At 43.4% G+C, this 23,447-nt stretch overlaps 1 protein-coding gene across 1 annotated transcript in view; it reads left to right on the top strand.

Moving 5' to 3' along the window:
* The window catches only part of ksr2 (kinase suppressor of ras 2), a 587,663-nt gene that overhangs the window by 282,065 nt on the left and 282,151 nt on the right, over window positions 1–23,447 (top strand). Inside the window, exon 5 of the mRNA XM_070887700.1 lies at window positions 718–899. Within this exon, the coding sequence (XP_070743801.1) occupies window positions 718–899 (182 nt within the window). The remainder of the gene's footprint in view (window positions 1–717; window positions 900–23,447) is intronic.

Genomic DNA, 23,447 nt, shown 5'->3' with positions numbered 1-23,447 from the left:
ATATTACAGTGGCCACCTTTACAAACATGTGCAACCAGAGTAGCATCCTTCTGAGATAAGAAACTATTAGAAAGCTATTAGATTAGCAGCTGGTGCTAAATTATTTCAATGTCAGCTTTGCAATCTTCATACGTAATAATGTCATTTTTCAGTTTGAGTGCGTTGTGTAGAGTTAGCTAATTGTCCCCCACTCTCTCCTTTAGATGAGCCAATTAATTGATTATTTCTCTTGTTAAACTCCCTCATGAGTCATGGGGGTAGGGGGGGAGGCGGGGTGGAATTTTAACCGCCCCCAAGGATGGGTGGGATGGGGATGAGTGGGAGGTAATAATTTAAAATTTCTCAAACGTGACCCCAACCCGTCTCCAACTTACCCACTTTCGGTTTTAACAGAGACGGATCGGTGGTCGTATGACCAATCCACTCTCAGGAGGCGGGTTGGTCAGTAAAATTTTTTAAGGATGCTGCATGCCTCCATTTTACCTAAAGTTTTGTTTTTAACCAATGGAGGCTGGGTTTCCCACAGGAAGTTATTCAAAAACTGATCAAAGTTGAACAGAGGCAGAACGAGTTTTGCACCTCTTTGAGTGTCCCTCTCTAGCAGTTTTTGTAGTCATTATAGTTTATAAGCAGTGAATCTTTCATTACATTTGCAGGCTAATTTTGTACATGTGAATAGGTCTTTACTGATGTCTTGCCTTTGTATCGTTCTGCCAGAGCAAAGAAAAAGAACAAACCTCTAAATCTGAAGATTCACAATAGTGTTGGTAGCTGCGAGAACATCCCTGCTCAGCGTTCCCCTCTTCTCTCCGAACGTTCTTTGCGATCCTTCTTTGTGGGATACCCGTCTTTTCTTCCTTCTACTCCTCCAATTCACACTGAAGCCAATTTTTCATCAAGTAAGTAACACAAGTCATTTTGAATTGGTCGATGGATAAACAAGGGATCTATTACAGGTCAAAATTCAGCCATTTCATTTTGAAAGAATATTGGTCATCTATTTTGGAATCTTAAAGCCACTTTAGTATTGTGTTGGTTTAGTCTTTGTTTTACTTCCAAAAAAACCCACATGTACTTTGATAAGTTTGTAGAGGAGCAGTTGCTGATTCAGTAGTGGACCATTTGGAAGGTAACCTGCTAAAGCTATACCAGCTATTGGTAACCAAAGGTGGTATATTTGAATCAGTGACATGATATTACTTATTTCAGGCTACAGCATGCACTGACAATCATAGCAGAGTAATATCCAGTTCAAGATCTGACAGGAAATTCATTGAATAAGCTAATGATATGTAGTGTATCTTAAAGAGCAGAGCTTGGCTTTAAGGATCTTGAGGCTATTTGATCTTTACAGTGCTTGATTTCAAAGCGATATTGTCAGAAATGGGCCTAGCTACAATAAAATTCTATTATCTTCTCAAAAGAAAATCACTGGCGTTCCAGGAACTATAATAATTAAAATGGGAATAATAGGATTTGTTTAAAGTTTTAAAAAATATTTTGGAGTTTCACCCAGTCTAAACCTATGGAGCAATCAGCTGCGGCAATTATGGTCAAAGTCTGCCATGTTTATGCAGTAACAGGAACTTTGGCAAATAATTTTTTGGAGTAGGGATAAATATAGTACTTATTAGTAAGAGTAGAAAAATCTAGTTGGAATATACACAAAGATATTGACTAGAAGATACAAGGGGCATTTGTCTCAGTTGTTGATTCATATGGGTACCTGGGATCATAGAGGATACCAGCTTCAGTCTGGGCACAGTCCTTTGGGACTATGCTGAGAATTGGCACAGGGCACTTGTCTTTCTTAAATGACAGCTAAGCTCCAGGGCAGGTTATATATATGGCATGTGTCGAAACAGTTCTCCTTCATGGTTCAGAGCTTCCAAGTACTCTACAGAAGGGCTTCCTTTGGTCCATGTGTAAGATCCAGGATGAAGCTAAAAGATGGATTTGTGGTATAAAGGACGGTTGCAGGTAGGAGGGCTCTAGCCTACACCAACCTCTCACTGAGCACCTTGGAAAGAGAGTCAACATCAGCAGGTTTGGCGAAGTCCTTCACGCAGGGACATGAATTAAGCAGCCAGTGATGAGGGAATCTGATATGTGGCCTTGAATTTGGACATCTAGAGCATCAAGGTGACTGACATGTCATAAGCTGACCTGTGTAGGTTCTTCCGCCATGCTGATGGCAGATGACCAATGTATATCTCATAAGGAAATTCTGAGCCTTGGGATAACAGCTGCTGAAAGGCATTATCTGGAGGCTGGGTATGAAAGCACATGTTGATATATCTAGAGATCATTACCTAGTGTGATTGGCTTGTGGAATGGCAAGGAGCTCTTGCTGCAGTGCCACATCTCCAAGTGGTGCAGCTGTTCGGTGGCATGTTATTGTTCCCATGCCAATGTGTGCTTAAGATCTCTGGACTTGATTAAGTGGAGTGTGTCCCTATGTGAAAATAATGTGTTTTCCATATTGGGTAAACAGGAGTTCTACCTTTTGGATTTCTCAGTAGCTTAGTTTTAAGACTCTTCAACACGGTGATAGGTTTCCACACGTCAGACCATGGTAGCAAAAAAATAAAGTCTTGAGCTCCAATGACCAAACTGACATAATTGAAAATCTCAAGATTAACCATAATATCATTACATATGTATTTAATCTAATCAGTAACTGTAGGATGTATACTTGAAAGCATTACTATCTCTTTTCAGATATACAGAGAATGAATCTTGAAATTATATTTGTTCAAGCAGCATACATTTCACGTGATAGAGCTTCACAACATCATCTATAAAATGTGGCGATTACACTTGAGAATATTCCTGTTCAAAATTCATCTCGTATTTTGATATGTTCCCGATGTTTTTTATTTGGTGGAGTAGGACTGTTGCAAATCCCAACAGATATGAGCCTAGAAATTCTGGCCCCCCAATGGATAGACCGCAAGTGCTTCTACCTGCATGATGTTACTTTTGGGGTTTGGACTGCTGCGTTAACCCATACTCCTGCCAATTATAGCCAGCAGTACATACACCTGCAGGAAGTAGGTATATTATCTGCGTAAGTGCTGTATACAGACTCCACAATGTCATATCCCAACAGTAATCCGTCTCAGAGAGATCAGTTATCAGTTAAGAAGTGGCACTCCAATATTCGAGCAGCTGCAACTTTGATTTTATTTCTTGCTATGGTCAGGCAGGCCAAACCAGCTTCTGCCTCCACTCGATGGAATGGCAAGGTGCCACTCACACGGTCACTTCAGGCTCCTAATTGTAGATTAACACCTTTCAACACATCACTTGCTGAAACACAGCAGCAACATGAAACGCTGACATAGGTAACATGTACACCATGAGCACCCTTGCAATGGAGTCGGAATGTGGGCAGATGGGCAGGCAGAAGTTATTTTTGTATTTCATAGCACATGGCCAAGCTCACTTCACTTAGGTTCCTTAACTAAAGAGATTTTCACTCCAACAGTATGGGGTGCAAGGGCAAGATGTTAACACACTGCACCATCCAATTTTTATAATAGCAGTGTATCTGTGCATAAATCAGCCAGCATTGTATTACATTCTTATAGATTCCTAAAGTAAAATTTATTGTATGTTTCATATCAAGTTGCAAAGGTAGTAGTGGGCAAAGATTTCTCTTGGAGGTCTGAGTTAAAGGGATAGTTTACTGGACCTCATAGCTGTATAGACAGCCTTGAGCTCTGGAATTGGCAATTGTAAATATTTCATCATCATCATAGGTAGTCCCTTGTGGTCGAGGGTGCTTCCACTCAAAAAGTGAGTTCTCAGATGACTGAAGAGTCCAATGCGGGACCTACAGTCTCTGTCACAGGTGGGGCAGACAGTGGTTGAAGGAAAGGGTGGGTTGGGAGCCTGACGCATGCTCCTTCCGCTGTCCACGCTTGGTTTCTGCTTGTTCTTGGCGATGGGACTCGAAGTGCTCAGCGCCCTCCCGGATGCTCTTCCTCCATTTTGGGCGGTCATTGGCCAGGGATTCCCAGGTGTCGGTGGGGATGTTGCACTTTATCAAGGAGGCTTTGAGTGTGTCCTTGAAGTGTTTCCTCTGCCCACCTGGGGGCTCGCTTGCCGTGTCAAAGCTCCGCGTAGAGTGCTTGCTTTGGGAGTCTTGTGTCGGGTATGCGGATGATGTGGCCTGCCCAACAGAGCTGATCGAGTGTAAATATTTACATGCTGCTGAATCAAAGAACAGGTTTATACATTTCCAAGAATTTCAGTAATATGCAATATAAAAAGTTAGTACTACCACTGTGACAAGTATAAATGTATGTGGTTTATACAGCATAGAAGCAGGAAAGAAGTGTGGTATGAACAGATTTTTTTGTTCAAAATTATTTCTAAGTATGAGCATGCTATGGTGTACATGTTACCTATGCCAGTGTTTCATGTTGCTGCTGTGTTTCAGCAAGTGATGTGTTGAAATGTGTTAATCTACAAATAGGAGCCTGAAGTGACCATGTGAGGGGACTGCAAATGGCAAAAAGTAGTGCAAATTAAACTGTAATTGTTCTGGATAGAACATGACACATCGTAGACTCAAAGCTAGACCAATATGTTTTAATTCATCTGTTGCTACTTATCCTGCCAACATGATTCATCCTGTGGCACTGGCCTCTACTGCATAAGATTCTTGTCAGGTAGTGGGCTGAGCAATTAATCTTTTGCCAGATGAAGGCTGTTTTCAGCTTCTTATGCATGGGATGAACTGCTGGGCATGAGAATGTGCATACTGTGAAAAGACACATATTTAATAAATAAAACCAGCGATCATTTTTAACTAGATTTGTATTTTAATTGTTTTAAAGACTTTTATTCCTAGCTATTTTTGGTGCACAATATTATCTTCTACACAGTAATTTATTGACATGACACTATTTGATAATAAAAGAAGGGTGCTTAACATCCATCTGAAATTCCTCTCATAAAATAAATGTTTTAAGCCTCTACTAAAATAGTGGAATTACAAACAAGGCATTGAAGCATTCGGAAGTTATAATCCCACAGTGTAATGTCAAGGCCCTTCATGAATGCGTCAATATGCTTTGTGCTTTCTCTTTCTACTTTTTATTTCTAACCTGTGAGTGGCATTAACACTGCAAAGGATAACAATCTTTAAGACCATTAGTAGTAAAGCAGGAACAGTTCAACCTAACAACACCTAGTTTCTGGTTATACCATGTGAATAGCAAAGATATCACTGAGATAATCATAAAACCAGACCTCCAATATGAAACAAGGGAAAACCATCTAGCCCATTGTACCTGCTCCTTGCTGCAACTTATGTAGGTTTGTACTAATCTATTTAACTTCCTGACATGATATGAATAATCACAAATCTCCAAGGAGAGAAAGCTCCAAAATGTTCTCTGATCACTAACGTTAATTGAGTGAATGCTCTAAGATACCATTTTGACATGTTATTCATCCCTAAAATATTTGATTCACAGATATTAGCCTGGAACTTGCAGCCTGCTTTGGGTGCAGAAATGGTGCAATCTGGGTAGGGAGGGCATGGAATTTGGGCAGTGCCTGTTTCTGTCTGGTATCTGCCCCTTTCTGGCCATCTTCCAAAATTCTGAAGGATGGAGAGCAAGCGGCATTTCCATTCATCCATTCTCCCATTTTGACATCACACTTGGAAGCTGGATGAATGGGATGACAGTCTCTGCCAGAAATCCTGCCAGTTCTGCCCAGTGTCGAAGAAATGATGCCTGCATGCCACAGACATATTTACCACACAAGCGCCATAAGTGGAGCCCAGAATGTCATGTCCCAATGGCATTTGATCACAGGCAGGTCGACTACTGTTAAGTAAGCAGCAAATCATGGATGCCCATGGAGTGTGGTAAATGACATGGGCACGTGCTCATTTTCTACAAATTGCCACGTCAGACTTGTACAAGGAAACATAGCAGATAATGTAAGGCAAAAGATTAATGTTTAAAGGCCTAACTGAAATTGGTGGGAAAAAACTCTTGGTTAACTAAGGGTACTCTAGTCACATGTTTAAATTTATGTAATAAAACAACATAACTTGCACGTATAGCACCTTTAACATAGTTAAGCTTCCCAAGGCACTTCACCGGAGCGATTATCAAACTAAATTTGACACCAAGCCACATAATGAGATATTAGGACAGGTTGGTAAGTAGGGTTTAAGGAGTTTCTTAAAAGAGATAGAAAGGATTAGGGTGGAAATTCCAAAGCTTAGGCACGGCCGCCAATGGTGGAGTGAAGAAAATCAAGGATGCACAAGAGGCTAGAATTGGAGGATCGCAGAGATTCTGGAGGGTAGTCAGGCTGGAGGAGGTTACAGAGATAGCGTAGAATAAGACTATGGCAGGATTTGAAAATAAGGACAAGAATTTTTTTAATTGAAGCATTGCCAAACTGGAAGCTAATGTAGGTCACTGAGCATAGGGTGATGGTGGAACATGACTTGGTGCGACTTAGAATGTGGGCAGCAAAGTTTTGGATGAGCTCCAGCTTATGGACGGTATAAAGTGGGAGGCAAGATAGAACGTTGGCATGGCAAAGGCATGGATAAGGGTTTCAGCAGCAGATCAATATTACAGAGGTAAAAGTAAGCAGTCTTGGTGATGGAAAGGATATCTGATCTGAAGCTCAGATTAGGGTCAACTAGAATGCCAAGGTTGTGAACAGTCTGGTTCAGCCTCAGACAGTGGCCCTGGAGCGGGACGGAGTAGGTGGCTAGGGAACGGAGTGTATGGTGGGGACCGAAGACAATGGCTTCGGTCTTCCCAATATTTAATTGGAGGAAATTTCTGTTCATCCAATACTGGATGCTGGACAAGCAGCATAACAAATCCAAGGCAGTGGAGGGATCGAGAGAAGTGGTGGTAAGATATCATCAGTGTACATGTGGAACCTGACGTGTTTTCGGATGATGTTGCCAATGAGCAGCATGTAAAAGAGAAATAGGAGGGGCAAAGGATCGGTCCTTGGGGGACTCCAAAGGTAATGGTGCGGGAGCAGGAAGAGAAGTCATTGCAAGTGATTCTCTAGCTATGACTAGATAGATAGCAATGGAATCAGGCGAGGGATGTCTCACCCAGCTGGATGACGGAGGAGAGATGTTGGAGGAGGATGGAGTGGTCAGCCGTATCAAAGGCTGCAGACAGGTCGAGAAGGATGAGGAGGGAGCTTACCATGGTCATAGTCATGTAGGATGTCATTTCTGACTTTAATGAGGGCCATTTAAATGATGTTGCAGGCTGGGAACCTGATTGGAGGGGTTCAAGGTATTGTTGTGGGAAGGATGGGCATGATTTTGGGACACGACAACATGTTCAAGGATTTTGGAAAGGAAAGGGAGGTTGGAGATGGGGTGGTAACTTGCAAGGACGGAGGTGTCAAGGATTGTTTTTTTGAGGAGGGGAATGATAACGGCAGATTTGAAGTGGAGGGGCGACAGTAACTGATGAGCGGGACCATTAACAATTATAACCACAGCTAAAGCAAAATACTGCAGATGCTGAAAATCTGAAATAAAAATAGAAAATGCTGGAAATACTCAGCATCTGTGGAGTGAGCAACAGAGTTAACGTTTCAGTTTGATGACCTGTCATCAGATGAAAGGTCATTGAAAGGTCATCGACCTGAAACATTGGGGGTGAAATTGGGTCACTTTGCATCTCCCGTTAGCGCCCCCGGGGGGCTGCAAATGACTGTGACCGGGCGTGGCGATGACATCGACTCTTGCCATATTTGGCGGGTGTTTTGGGGCGGCGCTATGGTGTTGCATCCTGGAAATCGTGACGTTATTGCCGTGCGCATTGTCCCGGTAGCACCCCGGACCCGAACTTGCCTTCCGGCCCCTGCAGCAGCGCCGGGCGAAAACACCGTCAGCTGCAGGAGGTGTGCATCTGGTGGCCTGCCACTTGGGGGCAAAGATTAGTGGTGAGGTGGCCGAGGTAAATAAAAAAACAACTTATCTTTTTGCGTGAGTGCCGGACTGATCGCGCGGGATCATGGCTGCCGTCATGGTCCAGGTAAGTTGTTTTTATTTTGCCGAGCCTGCAGCGATGGCCCTTCCCTTTAAGGGAGGGAAGGAGCCTTTCATCACGGTGTGCCGCGCTACTGATCTAACCGCCCTGCCTGCTGCCGATTGTGCTGCAAGGAGGAAGTGGAGAGCTTGATTTAAGGCTCCACTTCCTTCATGGAATGCAAACTGCAAATTTTTTTAAAGTTTGAAATCGTTAGCGCCTGGCACTAACTTTTCAAACTTAGCACTCCAAACGGGACAATAGTGAACTTCTCCCCATAAATCTCTGTTTCTCTACAGATGCTGCCTGACTTGCTGAGTATTTCCAGCATTTTCTGTTTTTATTTCAAGCACAACAATTTGCATTTATATAATGCCTTTACTGTCGTAATAAATTCCGGTGCTTCACAAAAGCATTATCAAACAACATTTCACACTGAACCATGTAAGGAGATATTAGGACAGATAGTCAAAGAGGCTGGTTTTAAGGAGCATTTGAAAGGAGGAGAGAGAGGTAGACAGGTGGAGTGTTTTGGGAGGAATACCAGAGCATAGGGCCTAGGCCGCTGAAATCATGGCTGCCAATGGTGGAGCGATGAAAATCGGCTAGAATTGGAAGAGTGAAGAAATCTTGACATGTTGTCGGGCACTTGTAGGTTACAGAGATAGGGCAAGGCGAGTGCATGGAGGGATTTGAAGAAAAGGATGAGAATTTTAAAATTGATGTGTTGCTAACATGGGGGCCATAAACAGATTTTTAAACATAGATCAGTGATTGTTGGGTTCTTGAGTGAAAATGCCTGGTTTCTGAATGTGATTGTTGTTAGTGTTGCATCTACTGTGAAGTTTCCATCACAGAACAAAGCACAACTTCGGACTCATCATGAGCAATGCCATGGGATATTTGCTAAAAGAAATATCCCATGCATCCCCTAATTCAAAGGGTCCCAAACATTTTCTGCTGATGCCCCCTTTGGAGATTTATGTCCTGTGTCGCTTTCTAAAAAACAGTATTTTTACATAGAATAAGAGGATTTTATTTTCTCGGCTAACATTGCTTATGACATCTCATAGAAACATAGACATAGAAACATAGAAAATAGGTGCAGGAGCAGGCCACTCAGTCCTTCGAGCCTGCACCACCATTCAATATGATCATGGCTGATCATGCAACTTCAGTACCCCATTTCTGCTTTCTCTCCATATCCCTTGATCCCTTTAGCCATAAGGGCCACATCTAACTCCCTTTTGAATATATCTAAAGAACTGGCCTCAACAACTTTCTGTGGTAGAGAATTCCACAGGTTCACAATTCTCTGAGTGAAGAAGTTTCTCATCTGCCCAACCCTTTGACAAAAAAAGACTTAACCCAATAAAAATGCAACAGCTCTCCTCATGACATTGTACTCTCAGCTAAGTGTGTTATCGCACAAAAATGATGTTTTATTCATCAGTGATAAACACAGGGTCATCCTGCAGATTCAGTTAATTTTATTTTAGTTAATTTCCCATGGCAAAATATTAATTGCATTCTAGAGAGGAGATGGCTGCATAATTAAATAGGACCATGTCTTTCCACAGGCCTGAAAGCAAACACCATCATTACTACACAAAATGAAATGACCCAAAAACTCGTACGCAGCGGTTTAGCGGTTTCCTGACAAATAACTCCGTTATCCGTCACTCGAGGTTCCCAAACTTTCACTGCTGATTCCCCCTTTACATCCTGTGTCCTTTTCTAAGAAACAGTATTTTTGCATAGAATAAGAGGATTTTATTTTCTCTGCTAACATATTGCTTTGAACATCTCATCTGCCCCCAACCCTTTGACAAAAAAAGACTTTACCCAATAAACTGCAAAACTCTCCTCATGGCACTGCACTCTCAACTAACAGTCACTAAAACTGTCCCAATAATAAATTCTAACAAGTTCTTTGATGCAGTATCAGAGAGGGTTGATGGAGGTAGTGCAGTAGATCTTGTATATATGGACTTTCAAAAGGCATTTGATAAAATACCACATAGCAGACTTATTCAAAAAATAGAAGCATGTGGCATTAAAGGACGGTGGTAACTTGGGTACATACGTGTCCAAGGGATAGGAGGCAGAGAGAAGTGGTGAACTGATCTTTTTGATGACTGGAGATAAGTATTCAGTGGGGTCCCCCAGGGGTCGATATTAGGACCATTGCTTTTCTTATGTATGAATAACCTGGACTTGACAATAGGGAGTACAATTTTGAAATTTGCGGATGATACAAAACTTGGCAACGTAGTACATAATGAGAAGGATAGTAGCAGATTTTAGGAGGACATAGATGGTGCAATAGGCAGACACATGGCAGATGCAATTTAATGCGGATAAGTATGAATTGATGCAGTTTGGGAGAAGTAACATGGAGAGGCAGTATAATCTAAATGGTATTATTTTGAGACGGTGCAGGAGCAGAGTGCCCTTGGGGTGCATATTCAAAAATCTTTGAAAGTAGCAAGGCAGGTCGATAAGCTGGTTAAGAAAGTGTGTGGGACACTTGGCTTTGTAAATAGGAACATTGAATACAAAAACAAGGAAGTCCTGCTAAACCTTTACAAATCTCTGGTTAGGCCACAGCTGGAGTATTGTGTACATTTCTGGGCACCATACTTTAGGAAAGATTTCAAGGCCTTGGAGAGGGTGCAAAGAAGGACGATACCAGGGAAGAGGGACTTCAATTATATGGAGCGATTGGAGAAGCTGGGATTATTCTCCTTAGAGCAGAGAAGGTCAAGGGAAGACCTAAGAGTGGCATTCAAAATTTGAGGGGGTCTGATAGAGCAAGTAGGGGAAACTGTTTCCTATAGCAAGTGCATCGGCAACCAGAGGTCATAAATAATTGGCAAAAGAACTAGAAGGGAAATGAGGAAAAATGTCTTCACACACAGGAGTGTTAAGTTCTGGAATGCACTTACCTGAAGGGGTGATGGATACAGATTCCATAAAAAATTTCTAAAGGCAATTGGACATGTCGTTAAAGAGGAATAATTTTCAGAGTTATCAGAAAAAAGCTGGAGCGTGGGACTAAATTGGACAGCTCTTTCAAAGAGCCGGCATAGGCACACTGGGCCAAATGGCCTCATTCTATGTTGTAAAACTCTACAAAGTTCTTTTATTGTACCTTATTATTACAACAGAGTCTGCAGATACACAATTATAGTATAAACTTTATCCACATAAAACTACAGCCCTACAAACTTAAGGCAGCAGTTTTGTAAATTCACCCCTCCCCACTTCAATTTTCTCCTTACCTCCTGAAGATAGCAACTCGCAATGTGGTAAAAGAAAAGACTTGCATTGAAATAGCGCTTTTTATGACCTCAGGACATCCTAAAGTGCCTTACAGCCAATTGAGTACCTATGAAGTGTAGTGACTGTTGTAATGTAGGAAATGCGCCAGCCAATTTATGCACAGAATGGTCCAACAAACAATGATGTGATAATAATTGTATAATCTCTTTTAGTGATGTTGATTGAGGGAGCAATATTAGTCAGGACAGTGGGGGAGAACTCTGGACTCCCCACCAGAGGAAATAAGCTCCGAATAAAATAAAACAAGCAAAGCAAATTTGAAGCTAATATTGCACCAAGCGAACAGTAATCCAAACCATCCTCCACATCCCACACCCTCCATCCCTGCCGTCTGGGATTTCAAACCTCTGTTCTAGTTTATATCTGTTACGCTGCACATATCACACTTCTGACATTACATTTATTACAGGTGAAAAACTCATTTTTCTAAAAAAAAGAAATCCAGTCATGTCCTGTTGTTTTTTAAACTTGGGGAGGATCCATGTATCCAGGGGCAATTACCCTGAGGTTGTATCTAGGAGGAATGTAATTCACAATAGAAGATTCCATATTAGACTGTGTGGCCTTAAAGGGCTAGGCCACCTTGTACACAGTTCCAGTTTAATACAGGAATAATTCACTATGACGTACACAATATATTGCTCTTGTCTACTGATTACATAGGATTACATGGATATACGGCACAGAACAGGCCATTCGACTCAACCAGTCCATGCCAGCATTTATGCTCCACTTGAGCCTCCTCCCATCTTTCCTTATCTAACTATCAGCAAACCCCTCTATACCCTTCTCCCTCATATGCATGTCTAGCCTCTCCTTAAATGCATCTATACTATTCGCTTCACCTCTCCCTGTGGTAGCAAGTTCCACATTCTCACATTCTTTGTGTAAAGAAGTTTCTTCTGAATTTCCTATTGGATTTCTTGGTGACTATCTTATATTGATAGCCTCAAGTTATGCTCTTCCCCACAAGTGGGAACACTCTCGGTGTATCTACTCTATCCAAACCTTTCATCGTTTTGTAGACCTTTATTAGGTCACCCCTCAGCCTTTTTTCAAGAGAAAAGAGACCCAGCCTGTTTCACTTTTCCGGAAAATGTTCCGAAATCCAGACATTTTTTAAAAAGGCGATAGCGGTATTTTTTCGGAATTTTGCGCCAAAAATACCATTAATCACTCCGCTATTTTTAAAAGGCCCAGCGGTAAAAATCAGCGGAAATCGCGATTGCCAAATTTTGCTCCGTGGCCGATTACTGCTGCGAGTTGGGCCTTGGGAGGCGGGAAAACACAAAAAAAATTTGCAAAAATCAAAAAATTAAAAATCACAAAACATTCACAAGACACTTCACTATCTAATCGCTGCAAAATAATTAAAAAAGAACTTTAACTTACCTTTACTCAAGTCTTCAGACTTACCGCTGTCCCAATGGTTGCAACGCAGGTTTTTCCCAGGCAGTTTTACTCTACCTAACTATGGGTCACCGCTGAGCCAAATAGGTTTTTTTTCGCAACTGTAAATAATCTCCCCCCCATCCTCCGCCACACACACATGCACAGACACACACGCCAAAATAAATTGCAAAAATCAAAAAAAAATGTAAAAATCACAAAACATTCACAAGACACTTAACTATCTAATTGCTGCAAAAGAATTAAAAAATAAAAATTTTAACTTGCCAGTTTTGTAGGTCTTCATACTTACCGCTGTCCTTGGGGCTGCAATGCAGGTTTTTTTTGGGCGTTTTTTTTCGCGCAGAATACAGCCGGCTGAAGGTTCCGAAATCTGGAAATACCTGAACCTCAGCCCGGGCGTTTCTGGAAATACCTGAAATCTGGAATGGCCTCGGTCCCGAGGTTTCTGGATTTTGGAGGTCGAACCTATATAGACTTACGTTGAGCAATGCCATTGAAGATTCACTAGTAGTTTTAAGAGACAGTGCTATGATGCTATCAGTGCACCAATATACTGCAGGCCTCAGACTTTAAATATGTTTCATTTAGTTTTGTTCTGTTTTAACCTGCCAGTAAAATCTCATAAAACGACCGATCAAATAGACGCTTTCCTGATCCTGTTTATAAAATGCTAATGAAGACAAATTCAAACAGCTGCTGCGGCCTGCAGGAGCAAAATTATTTCATCGGACTAACAGCCCCTGACAACATCATCTAACTGCTGGACTCTCTCAGAAGTCTTGATTCAATTTGAGCCATCATTTACCAGATGTGTTTATCGATGCATGTTGTATCATTTCAGGCCAAATGTTGTATAATTTTGATCAAATCTATAGTTATCTTTAAAATTTGAATCCCTGCTATGTTATTTTTTCCGCCCTAGTATCCCTTAAACCACTGAATGCATATTTTAGGCTGCGTGGTACAGCAACTTCCTTTCTGATTAGGACCATTTGCATTAGAATTAGAGATTAAAAGAAAATGAATTAATGGGGTAAACAGCAGAGGGATTAATGTTTCAGTGGAACTTTCCATCAGAACTGAAAACACTTCTCTTTTAAATGCTGACTGACCTGCCGAGCTTTTCCATCCATTTTCTGTTTTTCATTTTAGATGGAAAATATCAGCATGGCATTTGACATATTTTTCAAGTGTGTCGTGGAAGCAGAGCAAGCAACACCGACCTGCACAGTGAGAAGAATATTCATAATTCTCTGAATATTCACCTGGGGTGCTGTCATGGTGAATAGTGCCACTGAATGAAACTAGCTTTCTTCAGCTGAGATCTCATAAGCTGTTTCTACTTCACAGTCTGAAAGGTTTATGGACTAACGCCTTGTTTAGAGTGGAAAACAAATTGGAGAAAACAATGAGAAAATTTGAATACTGTTTTCCACTATAAACACTGCAAAGTTAGAGGGCTCAATTTTCCCGTTATCTGCGCTGTTTTTTTGGAGCAAATTAAAATATCCAAGTTTCCCCAAAATTTCTGCACCAGCGTAACTCAGTTAGTTACGATTTTTTTAGGTTAGTATTTTTTGCGTCATGGGGGTGTAACCTGATGTCTGCGCCAGTTTTTAACATTTAAGCAAGTTTGGCCAAATTACATTTTTCCAAGGACGGTGTATGTGATCACTCCCGAAAAAGCTTCTGGGCACTTAAGAAAAACCAGCGCACATTAAAAAATTGGCTCTGAAAGACGCCATTATTTTTATGCGAAGTTTTGGAGGGAGTCAAGAAGACAAAGAATATGCATCATGAAGCTTATTTTTTTCAAAGTCAAAAGGGAGAAAATGGAAGTCGAATGCAATTCTTTAATTTTGATTTTTTTCAAAGCACCACACCGCCACCTCTCCTCTCCTCACCGGGCTCAAGGGTCGAAGGGTCGGTGGACAGAATCGCTCCCTCGCCCGGACACGGGCTCAGGGCTCGGCTTCAAAAGAAGCCCGGGGGTGGAAGCCGAACTGAAGGGATGAGAACCCTTAGACTATACAGCAACTTCAAAAGGGGGCGGGGGTGGGGCGTGGATGCCGAGCCCCTGCAGACCAGGGTGTGGTCCATACTAGGACGTCGACCTTGGGGAGAAAGAGAGAGGAAAGAAGCTTTAAATCCTTTGTCCTGTTGTTTTGAGCTTCTTGCAATGCTACAATTTAATTATGGGGGCAACATTGACAATGCCATATCTCGTGCAAGCATTCTGCATGATGATGCTGCGGAAGAGATGATTAATTCGACATCATCGCATGAGGAACCTCAGAGCATGTAGGATGATGGGCAGGAGGCCTTACCTACATCGGGTATATCGAGACAGGCGTTCATACCTGCACCTGAGTGATGCAGACTATGTTGTAACCGAAATCTGTGAGTTGGTAAAAGCAGAAGTGACAGGAGGACTGCTTTGTCAGTTGAAATGAAGGTTACAGCTGCACTTTTACTTTATGCATCTGGATCGTTCCAGGCCACAACTTGGCATGTGTGCGCCATTTCTCAACATGCAACGCATATCTGCATTCGGCAGATGACTGCTGCACTATATGCCCAGAGGAATGACTACATAAAATTCCCCATGACCGCCCAGGCAATGCATGACAGGGATTCTCCAGGATTGCTGGCTTCCTAAATGTACAGGGCTGCATTGATTGTACCCACATCGCCTTGCGAGCACCTTTGGAGGATTTCGAGATGTACAGGAACAGAAAAGGCTTCCACTCTGTCAATGTGCAGCTCGTGTGTGGCGACATGCATTGCATCATGTCAGTTGATGCGAGATACCCTGGGAGCATCCATGATGCATTCATCCTACGCAAGAGCACTATATCTGCCATGTTTCAACAGCAGCCAGAAGGGCAGAGCTGGCTACTGGGAGATAAAGGGTACGGCCTCGCCACCTTGCTCATGACGCCCCTGCAAATAAACCGGACAGAAGCTGACCGGGAATACAACATAGAAACATAGAAATTTACAGCCATTTCAGCCCATTGTATCCATGCCGGCTGTCAAAGAGCCGCAAGGCCCCTAGTCAGCAGCCCCAAAGGTTACATATAAACCTATGAACAATAACAGAAAGGCAAAGAGCACCCAGCCCAATCAGTCCGCCTCACACAACTGCAACACCTCTTATACTGAAACATTCTACACTCCACCCCAACTGGAGCCATGTAATCTCCTGGGAGAGGCAAAACCCAGATAAAAATCCACACCAATTTTGGGAGAAAAAATCTGGGAAAATTCCTCTCCGACCCATCCAGGCGATCGAAACTAGTTCAGGAGATCATCCTGGCCGTATTCGATTCCCTGCAGTACATACCATTATATCTGCGCCGTCCAACAAAAAGTCATCCAATCTAATCCCAATTACCAGCTCTGGGTCCGTAACCCTGCAGGTTATGGCACTTTAAGTGCCCACCCAACCATCTCTTAAAAGTGGTGAGGATTTCTGCATCCACCACTCTTCCAGGCAGCGAGTTCTAGATCCCCACAACCCTCTGCGTAAAGAAGCCCCCTCCCCCTCAAATCCCCTGAAAACATTCCACCAATCACCTTAAAACTATGCCCCCTCGTAACAGGCCCTTACTATCCACTATTTCCAGGCCTCTCAGTATTTTGTACACTTCAATGAGGTCCCCTCTCAACCTCCTCTGTTCCAATGAGAACAAACCCAGCCTATCCAATCTGTCCTGATAACTAAGATTCTCCATACCAGGCAGCATCCTAGTAAATCTCCTCTGCACCCTCTCCAGTGCAATCACATCCTTCCTGTAATACGACGACTAGAACTGCACGCAGTACTCCAGCTGTGGACTAACCAAAGTATTATACAATTTAAGCATAATCTTCCTGCTCTTATATTCTATGCCTCGGCCAATAAAGACAAGCATTCCGTATGCCTTCTTAACCATCTTATCCACCTGACCTGCTCCTTTCAGGGATCTGTGGACAAGCACTCCAAGGTCCCTTTGTTCATCTACACTATTAAGTGGCTTAATGTGTATATCCTTTCTTTATTAGCCCTCCCAAAGTGCATCACCTCACACTTCTCTGAATTAAATTCCATTTGCCACTGCTCTGCCTACCTGACCAGTAGATTGATATCCTCCTGCAGCCGATGACTTTCCTCTTCATTATCAACCACACAGCCAATTTTAGTGTCGTCTGCAAACTCCTTAGTCATACTCCCTATATTCAAATCTAAATCGTTGATATATACCACAAAACGCAAGGGACCCAGTACTGAGCCCTGCAGAACCCCACTGGAAACATCCTTCCAGTCACAAAAACATCCATCAATCATTACCCTTTGCTTCCTACCTCCAAACCAATTTGGATCCAACTTGCCACTTTGCCCTGGATCCCATGGGCTTTAACCTTCATGACCAGTCTACCATTTGGGATCTTATCAAAAGCCTTGCTAAAGTCCATTTATACTACATCGTACGCACTACCCTTATCGATCATCTTGGTTACCTCCTCAAAAAAGTCAATCAGGTTAGTCAAACATGATCTTCCCTTAACAAATCCATGCTGACTGTCCCTAATTAATCCTTGCCTTTCCAAATGTAGATTTATCCTGTCTTTCAGGATTTTTTCCAATAATTTTCCCACCACTGAGGTTAGGCTGACAGGCCTGTAATTACTCGGCATATCTCTTTCTCCCTCTTAAACAAGGGTACTACATTAGCAGTCCTCCAATCCTCCGGCACCATGCCCAGATCCAAAGAGGACTGGAAAATGATGGTCAAGGCCTCTACTATTTCCTCTTTTACTTCGTTCAACAGCCTGGGATGTATTTCATCCGGGCCTGGGGACTTATCTACTTTCAAAGCTGCTAAACCCCTTAATACTTCCTCTCTCACTATATTTATTTCACCCAGAACATGTCACACATTGCGACGCGCAGCATCATAGAAAGGACCATTGGCATCTTGAAACAGCATTTCCTATGCCTGGACCATTCCGGAGACTACTTGCAATACTTCCCTGAGATTGTCATTCAGTTCACTGTTGTGTGCTGCATGCTACATAACTTAGCCATCAAGAGGCAGCAGCAGTTGGTAGTAGAAGACCCACATAAGGTGAGAGTGGTTGACGATGATGAGGAAGATGCAGATAATGTGGACGAGGAAGCCATGCAACTACCTGAGCCCGGAACACAATGGCGGAGGAGGGCAGGCCATCGTGCCCCTTTAACGATTGCTCAAGCCTTGTGCCAGCAGTTCATCCGCAAACACTTTGCTGCCTGAAGGCTCAGCGGCAACTATTTCAAATGGACCATGTTTTCTGTTTGGATCTGTTCCGTAATGTTGTGTTGTGTTAATGGAACAAATAATGGAAATGATTCTTCTTTAGTTCAAAAAGTTGTGTTAATAATGGAACAAATAATGGAAATGATTCAGATAAAATTTAAAATATATTTAATTCAAAATTTTAACAAAAATATCCCTGTATCAAACTTTAAAGTTTTCAGTTAAGATCACTTACAAACTTTAACATCACTTACAAATTTTTAAACTTGTAAATTTAGCCATAACTTACAAAAAACTTTTAATTTGAGAACAGTTACAACAGTAACAACAATAATAATAACAACAAGAATAGCAGCAAAGAAAAGCTGCACCCATCTCTGCTCCACCTTATTCTAAGACCGCCCGCTGCGCTTGGTCTTGGTGACTTCACTGCTGCCTGCAGGCGATGGCGCAGTGTTTCTCGGGTTGGTACCAAGCTTATTCTTTCGAGCATCTCGGGTAATGTACACTTCTTGATGGGGGGTGGGGAGGGGGCGGCGGCAGGCAATAATGTGGAAGGCCCGGCTTGGGCCTCTTCAGTGGCTGGTCTGGGGATTGGAGTGGGAGTGGCGATTCTTTCTGTCAATAGCCGCGGGGTCTGGGCATGTTCCCTTATTGCAGCAGGTAACTCTGACATTCCCTCCCTCATGTGCCCTGACAGTGTCTCAACCACCTGCAACATTGCCTTCCTCATGTTTGCCGAAAGTGTATCAGCTACCTGCGACATTCCCTCCCTCATGTTCACCAACAGTGTCGCAACAACTTGCAACATTCCCTCCCTCATGTGTACCAACAGGGTTCTCATTTCTCGTGAGAGTGTTGTTACTTCTCCCGACAGTCCCGATACCTCATCAGTCACCCCACTGATGGTGTCCAGGAGTGATCGTGTAAGGTCAATGCTCTCCACACTCATTGCCATCATCTGAACCACATCTGTTAGATCCTGCATCCCAGGTGGTGAGCTCTCCTTCCTCTCCTCACCCTGGGTGTGCCTCGTTGCATCCCACTGGGACCCGCAGCCTCGGACGGTGGGGTCTTGGCTGTGGCTTGCTGGATCCCACTGGGACCCGCAGCATCGGACGGTGGGGCCTTGGCTGTGCCTTGCTGCATCCCATTGGAATCCCCAAGCTCGGACTGTGAGAACCCATGGAGTGTCCCAATAGTTGTACCACTCAGGAAAGGGGCTGGCACCTCATTGGGCGGCACCTGCATTTCCTCTAGAGTGAGTATAACAATGGGCCCTCATCCTCCCCCTGCCCCTCCCCTCACCCTCATGCTCTTGATCTGAAAAGTGGGATTGGAAGATGTTCTCCTCTTCAGGCTTGTCCGCATCTGAATCTTCTTTTGTATCAGCTTCAACTTTTTTAGGATTGGCCTCAAGTTCTGCAAAATATAACAGAACAGGCAAATGGTTAGCATTAGAGGAGAGGGCAGGGTGTCATGGGTCGGCTAATACAGCGCAGGCAGCAGGCTCATTTGAAGAACCACGATGAATGATAGCACATTGCATCAACTGAAGCATAACTGACGGAGACATCCCCATGAACCGAAGCATGGCTAGCCCGCGCAGTACTTAACATTTAGCAAAGCCAGTCTGTGGAATTTGCAAGACTTACCCTCTCCCTCGAGTGTGGGCCAGCTTGTGCAGTGGTGGTTGCTTTTCTCCAGGCAGGACCCATCAAAGCAGCGACCCTCTCTTCCAAGGGTGTCAGTGGGTGCAGATTTGCCGAGCCTCCTCCTGTTCAAGTTCTTTCCCTTTTGTTGTGTGCCACCTTCCTCTGCAAAGATGAAAATATAACTTTTTAGAGAGGGTGTCTTTCTGCTGGGTGGCACATAGAGATGTTCACATTTACAATTGCAATTCCATTGAATAAATGAAATTATTACTTACACTAACTACTTGACAAAGGTCCTGCCACTTCTTTTTGCACTGGCCTCCACACCTCGGGGTGGTCACCATTGCACAGTAATCTTCTGCAAGATGGTTCCAGCGTTTCTTCATTTCTTTTGGTGAAACTTTTATGTGACCGCTGCTGGTGTCCAGCTCGTGCCATCTGGCTTCAATTACAGTAACTAGTGCCTCCACTTCATCCTGCAAGAAATTCTTGGTCCTTGAGCCGCATAGCATATTGTATTGCATCTCCGATTTTTCTAATGAGAATTAGTTCTCTCACACAATTGGCTATTTAAAAATGGCCGAATGCATACCGGGAGCTGTACTGGGCATGCGCGGCCCATAGCAGTCACATAAAAAACTTCTTTTTTTTCGCACATGCGCGGAAGCGGTGGGCATCATTTTTCGGTGCAGACATTAGGCTCCACCCCCTGAAGCTAAAGGACAGGCTACGCGGCACTCATTTCAAAAAATAAAACGGGGAAACTTGCAAGTTATTTTTTTGGAGTAGTCAGGTCCAAAAAAATGGGCGTAACTCTTGTAATATGCCAAAAAATGTCATTGGGGAAAATAGAACCCAGAGTGAATGAAAGAAGCAAATCATGTGTATCAATTTCAGATTTTCCAAATGTGGAGGTTCTGCCTTTTTAAATGCCAGCAGGCTCTGCACTTAAGTCTTGGTACATTTTTGGTGGTAGTTTACCCAGTTAAATATTTCCATTGATTTCTTTTTGGTGGCTATTGCCAGTGTTTGACAGTAGACATGAAATGCAGATGAAAAAGTGTGTAAAGATCCATAGGAATGATTTGGTAAAAGAACAATAGGAAGCTGGGAGCACTGTTTTTTTTTAGTAGATTGAATCACCACCAGACTATCACACACAGACACATCCATTATTTCAACATGTTTCCTCCGTGTTGTGCTTTGGTCCATTAATGCAAAACAGATGTAGCGTTATCCCATTATCTGCAGACTGTCAGCTTTATATAGCACACTCATACATTTTCTGTTCAATTGATTTTTCCACATAACAGATTTATCACCTATGATTACAGAGAAAGTCAGAAGGCTGGATTTTAAGCTTTTCTGTTTTCGGAGTGAAACAGGAGGCAGGGTGGGAACGTTACCGGCCGGGAATAGTTTGCGATTTAGTATGGGAGTTTTGGCATCTAGGCCCTGCTTCAGGGGGCACAGCGTGAAGGGAGGCGTTGTGCACTTTTCGTGGCGCAAGGATGGGAAACTCGTGAACTAAAGTACCGGGTTGTGTGCGCTCTGAGTGAGGCCTGGGGGGGTGGGGTGGGGGTGGGGTGGGAACCTTAAAAAACCCCACAAAACCATTCCCAAAACATTGCCCACACTACCACAACACAATCGTCCCCTTCGGAGAACTTCACCTTCCTCTGCGCCGCCGCCTATGCTGGACCGCTGTGATTTCCCAAGCGGTCATTCCGGATGGACGGATCGGGCAAAAGTCCAAACTAATGTCGGTGTTGCAAGCAGAGGCGTTGCATATCCGGCGCAACTCTTCCCGGCGGTGCAGCTCAGCCCTGCCGCGAAACCGGACCGGAGGATCGCGACGTGGTGCAGGAGACCTCAACGCCGCCTTTCACGCCGCTCCGGGGCGAAAGCCGGAGCACAAAGGACCGGAAAATCCAGCCTAGAGACTTCATATTGATTGGAATACATTCTTTCAACAGTTCAGATCTCAGCCCAACTAGAAAATGTGGGACTAACGTGAATTCAAAGTTGTATGTTATAAGTCCTTAATAGGCTCTGATTTTAAAGCACTCATATTTATTTCTACCATCTGGCTGATTTAAACAGAAACAGTAACGATGGAATTAGTAGAGTGAAGCATCTAACTTGGACATTTACTCCAATCACAGAGGTGTCTAGGGTACAAGCTGAGCAATATATATACACATATATATTGACTCATCTTCTGAGTCTGAGAGGTAAAACAAAATGACTCTGATCTCATTCAGTCATTCTGGCAGGCTCCTGCTATAACTGACGGAACAGCTAGCAACTTTGCCTAACCTCTGGGATCATGCCCTTGGTGATTTTTAGGGCCAATAGACTTAACTAAGGTCTCACTAGATCACGAACAAGACAATAATTCGATGGCAGGCACCAGATGTAAATCAAGTGCTGGTTCCACGTATTATTGGGCGCAAAGGCCTGAGGCCTCCTAGGCAATGGAAAAGCATTGTGCACCAAAATATGACCTTGAAGCATTTCTGAGCCAACAATTTTATTTAAATGAGGGGATCTCATCATACTGGCATCAGGAGGTGTGAACAGCTCCCAAAAGGCTGAGCATCTATCTATACCTTTGCTGCTAAGGAGGTTCATTCCTTCAGTTGTGTCCTTCTTGGTAAAGGAAAATAGCTGTTATTGCGGTATCTCTTAGCAACTGATCATTTCTACATTGTTTTGGTCTTGTTGGACAAGTAAAGTTAAAAAAATTGGAGCCTTCCTGATAGCACTTAAAGTTGTACAGCGTTTTTGCTGCACTGCGTTTCTGGGCTGTTTGTACAGCTGTCTCTTCTCTTAGGTGGTCTCTCATATCGAGGATGACTTGCTTCCACACCAAAAGGAGCTAGGTCTTGTTCCAGTGACAAGAATTAACCAAGACGACTGGAGACCAGCTCTGCTGCACGGACCTAATGCATACACATATCGCAGTGTGGACTGGCCTGTGCTGCCCCTGGGCCATCGCCTCTTCTGGGCCCCGAACTGCCGCCTCTCCTGGGCCCCAATCTCTCTCTGCTCCTCTGCCCCGGGTATTCCCCTTGACCTGGAAACTAGCTGTTAGAGAGTTCACAATCTTCCAGTTAAGGATATTCCTGTAGGCATATCTCTGTATTTGCTGGTTCTGGAGAAGGAGAAGGAGCAGAGGAGGCATACAAGACAGATGAGATTGCCCCTTAGATGCTCCATTCAGACACATCCTTATGTTGACACTCATGTGTACAGGGCCATGATCTGTTACCTGAACCTGTATGAAGAAATCTGCCAGCACCGACTTGGATTCTCAGAGAAAACCATCACCGAGCTCTGCACACTCCTGCAGCCAGACTAAGGGACCAGTTCCAGCACAGGGACAACTCTGTCAGTGCTTGTCAAGTTTACAGCTGCTTTGAAATGTTACATGGCAGGCTCTTTCCAGGCAAATGCAGGAGAATTCTGCACATCTTCCAACCTTCAGTCGACAGGTTAATGGATGGATTGTTTTCCAGAGCCAGGGATTTCATCACATTTCCTGCAGAAAGCAGCCAACAGCAAGAAAGAACCCTATGTGGCAGAATTCTCAGAAGTCCAGAACATCTTTGGCTGCATTCATATGGTCACCTCCCCCTAGCATGAACACAGCACCAATCAGAAAAGAAAGCAATACCATTATCATCATAAGCAGTCCCTCG

Source organism: Pristiophorus japonicus, chromosome 8, assembly GCF_044704955.1.
Source record: "Pristiophorus japonicus isolate sPriJap1 chromosome 8, sPriJap1.hap1, whole genome shotgun sequence".
Classification (NCBI taxonomy): domain Eukaryota; kingdom Metazoa; phylum Chordata; class Chondrichthyes; family Pristiophoridae; genus Pristiophorus; species Pristiophorus japonicus.
Note: the sequence above shows the minus strand (reverse complement) of the source record. Positions and strands in the feature narration are given on the sequence as shown.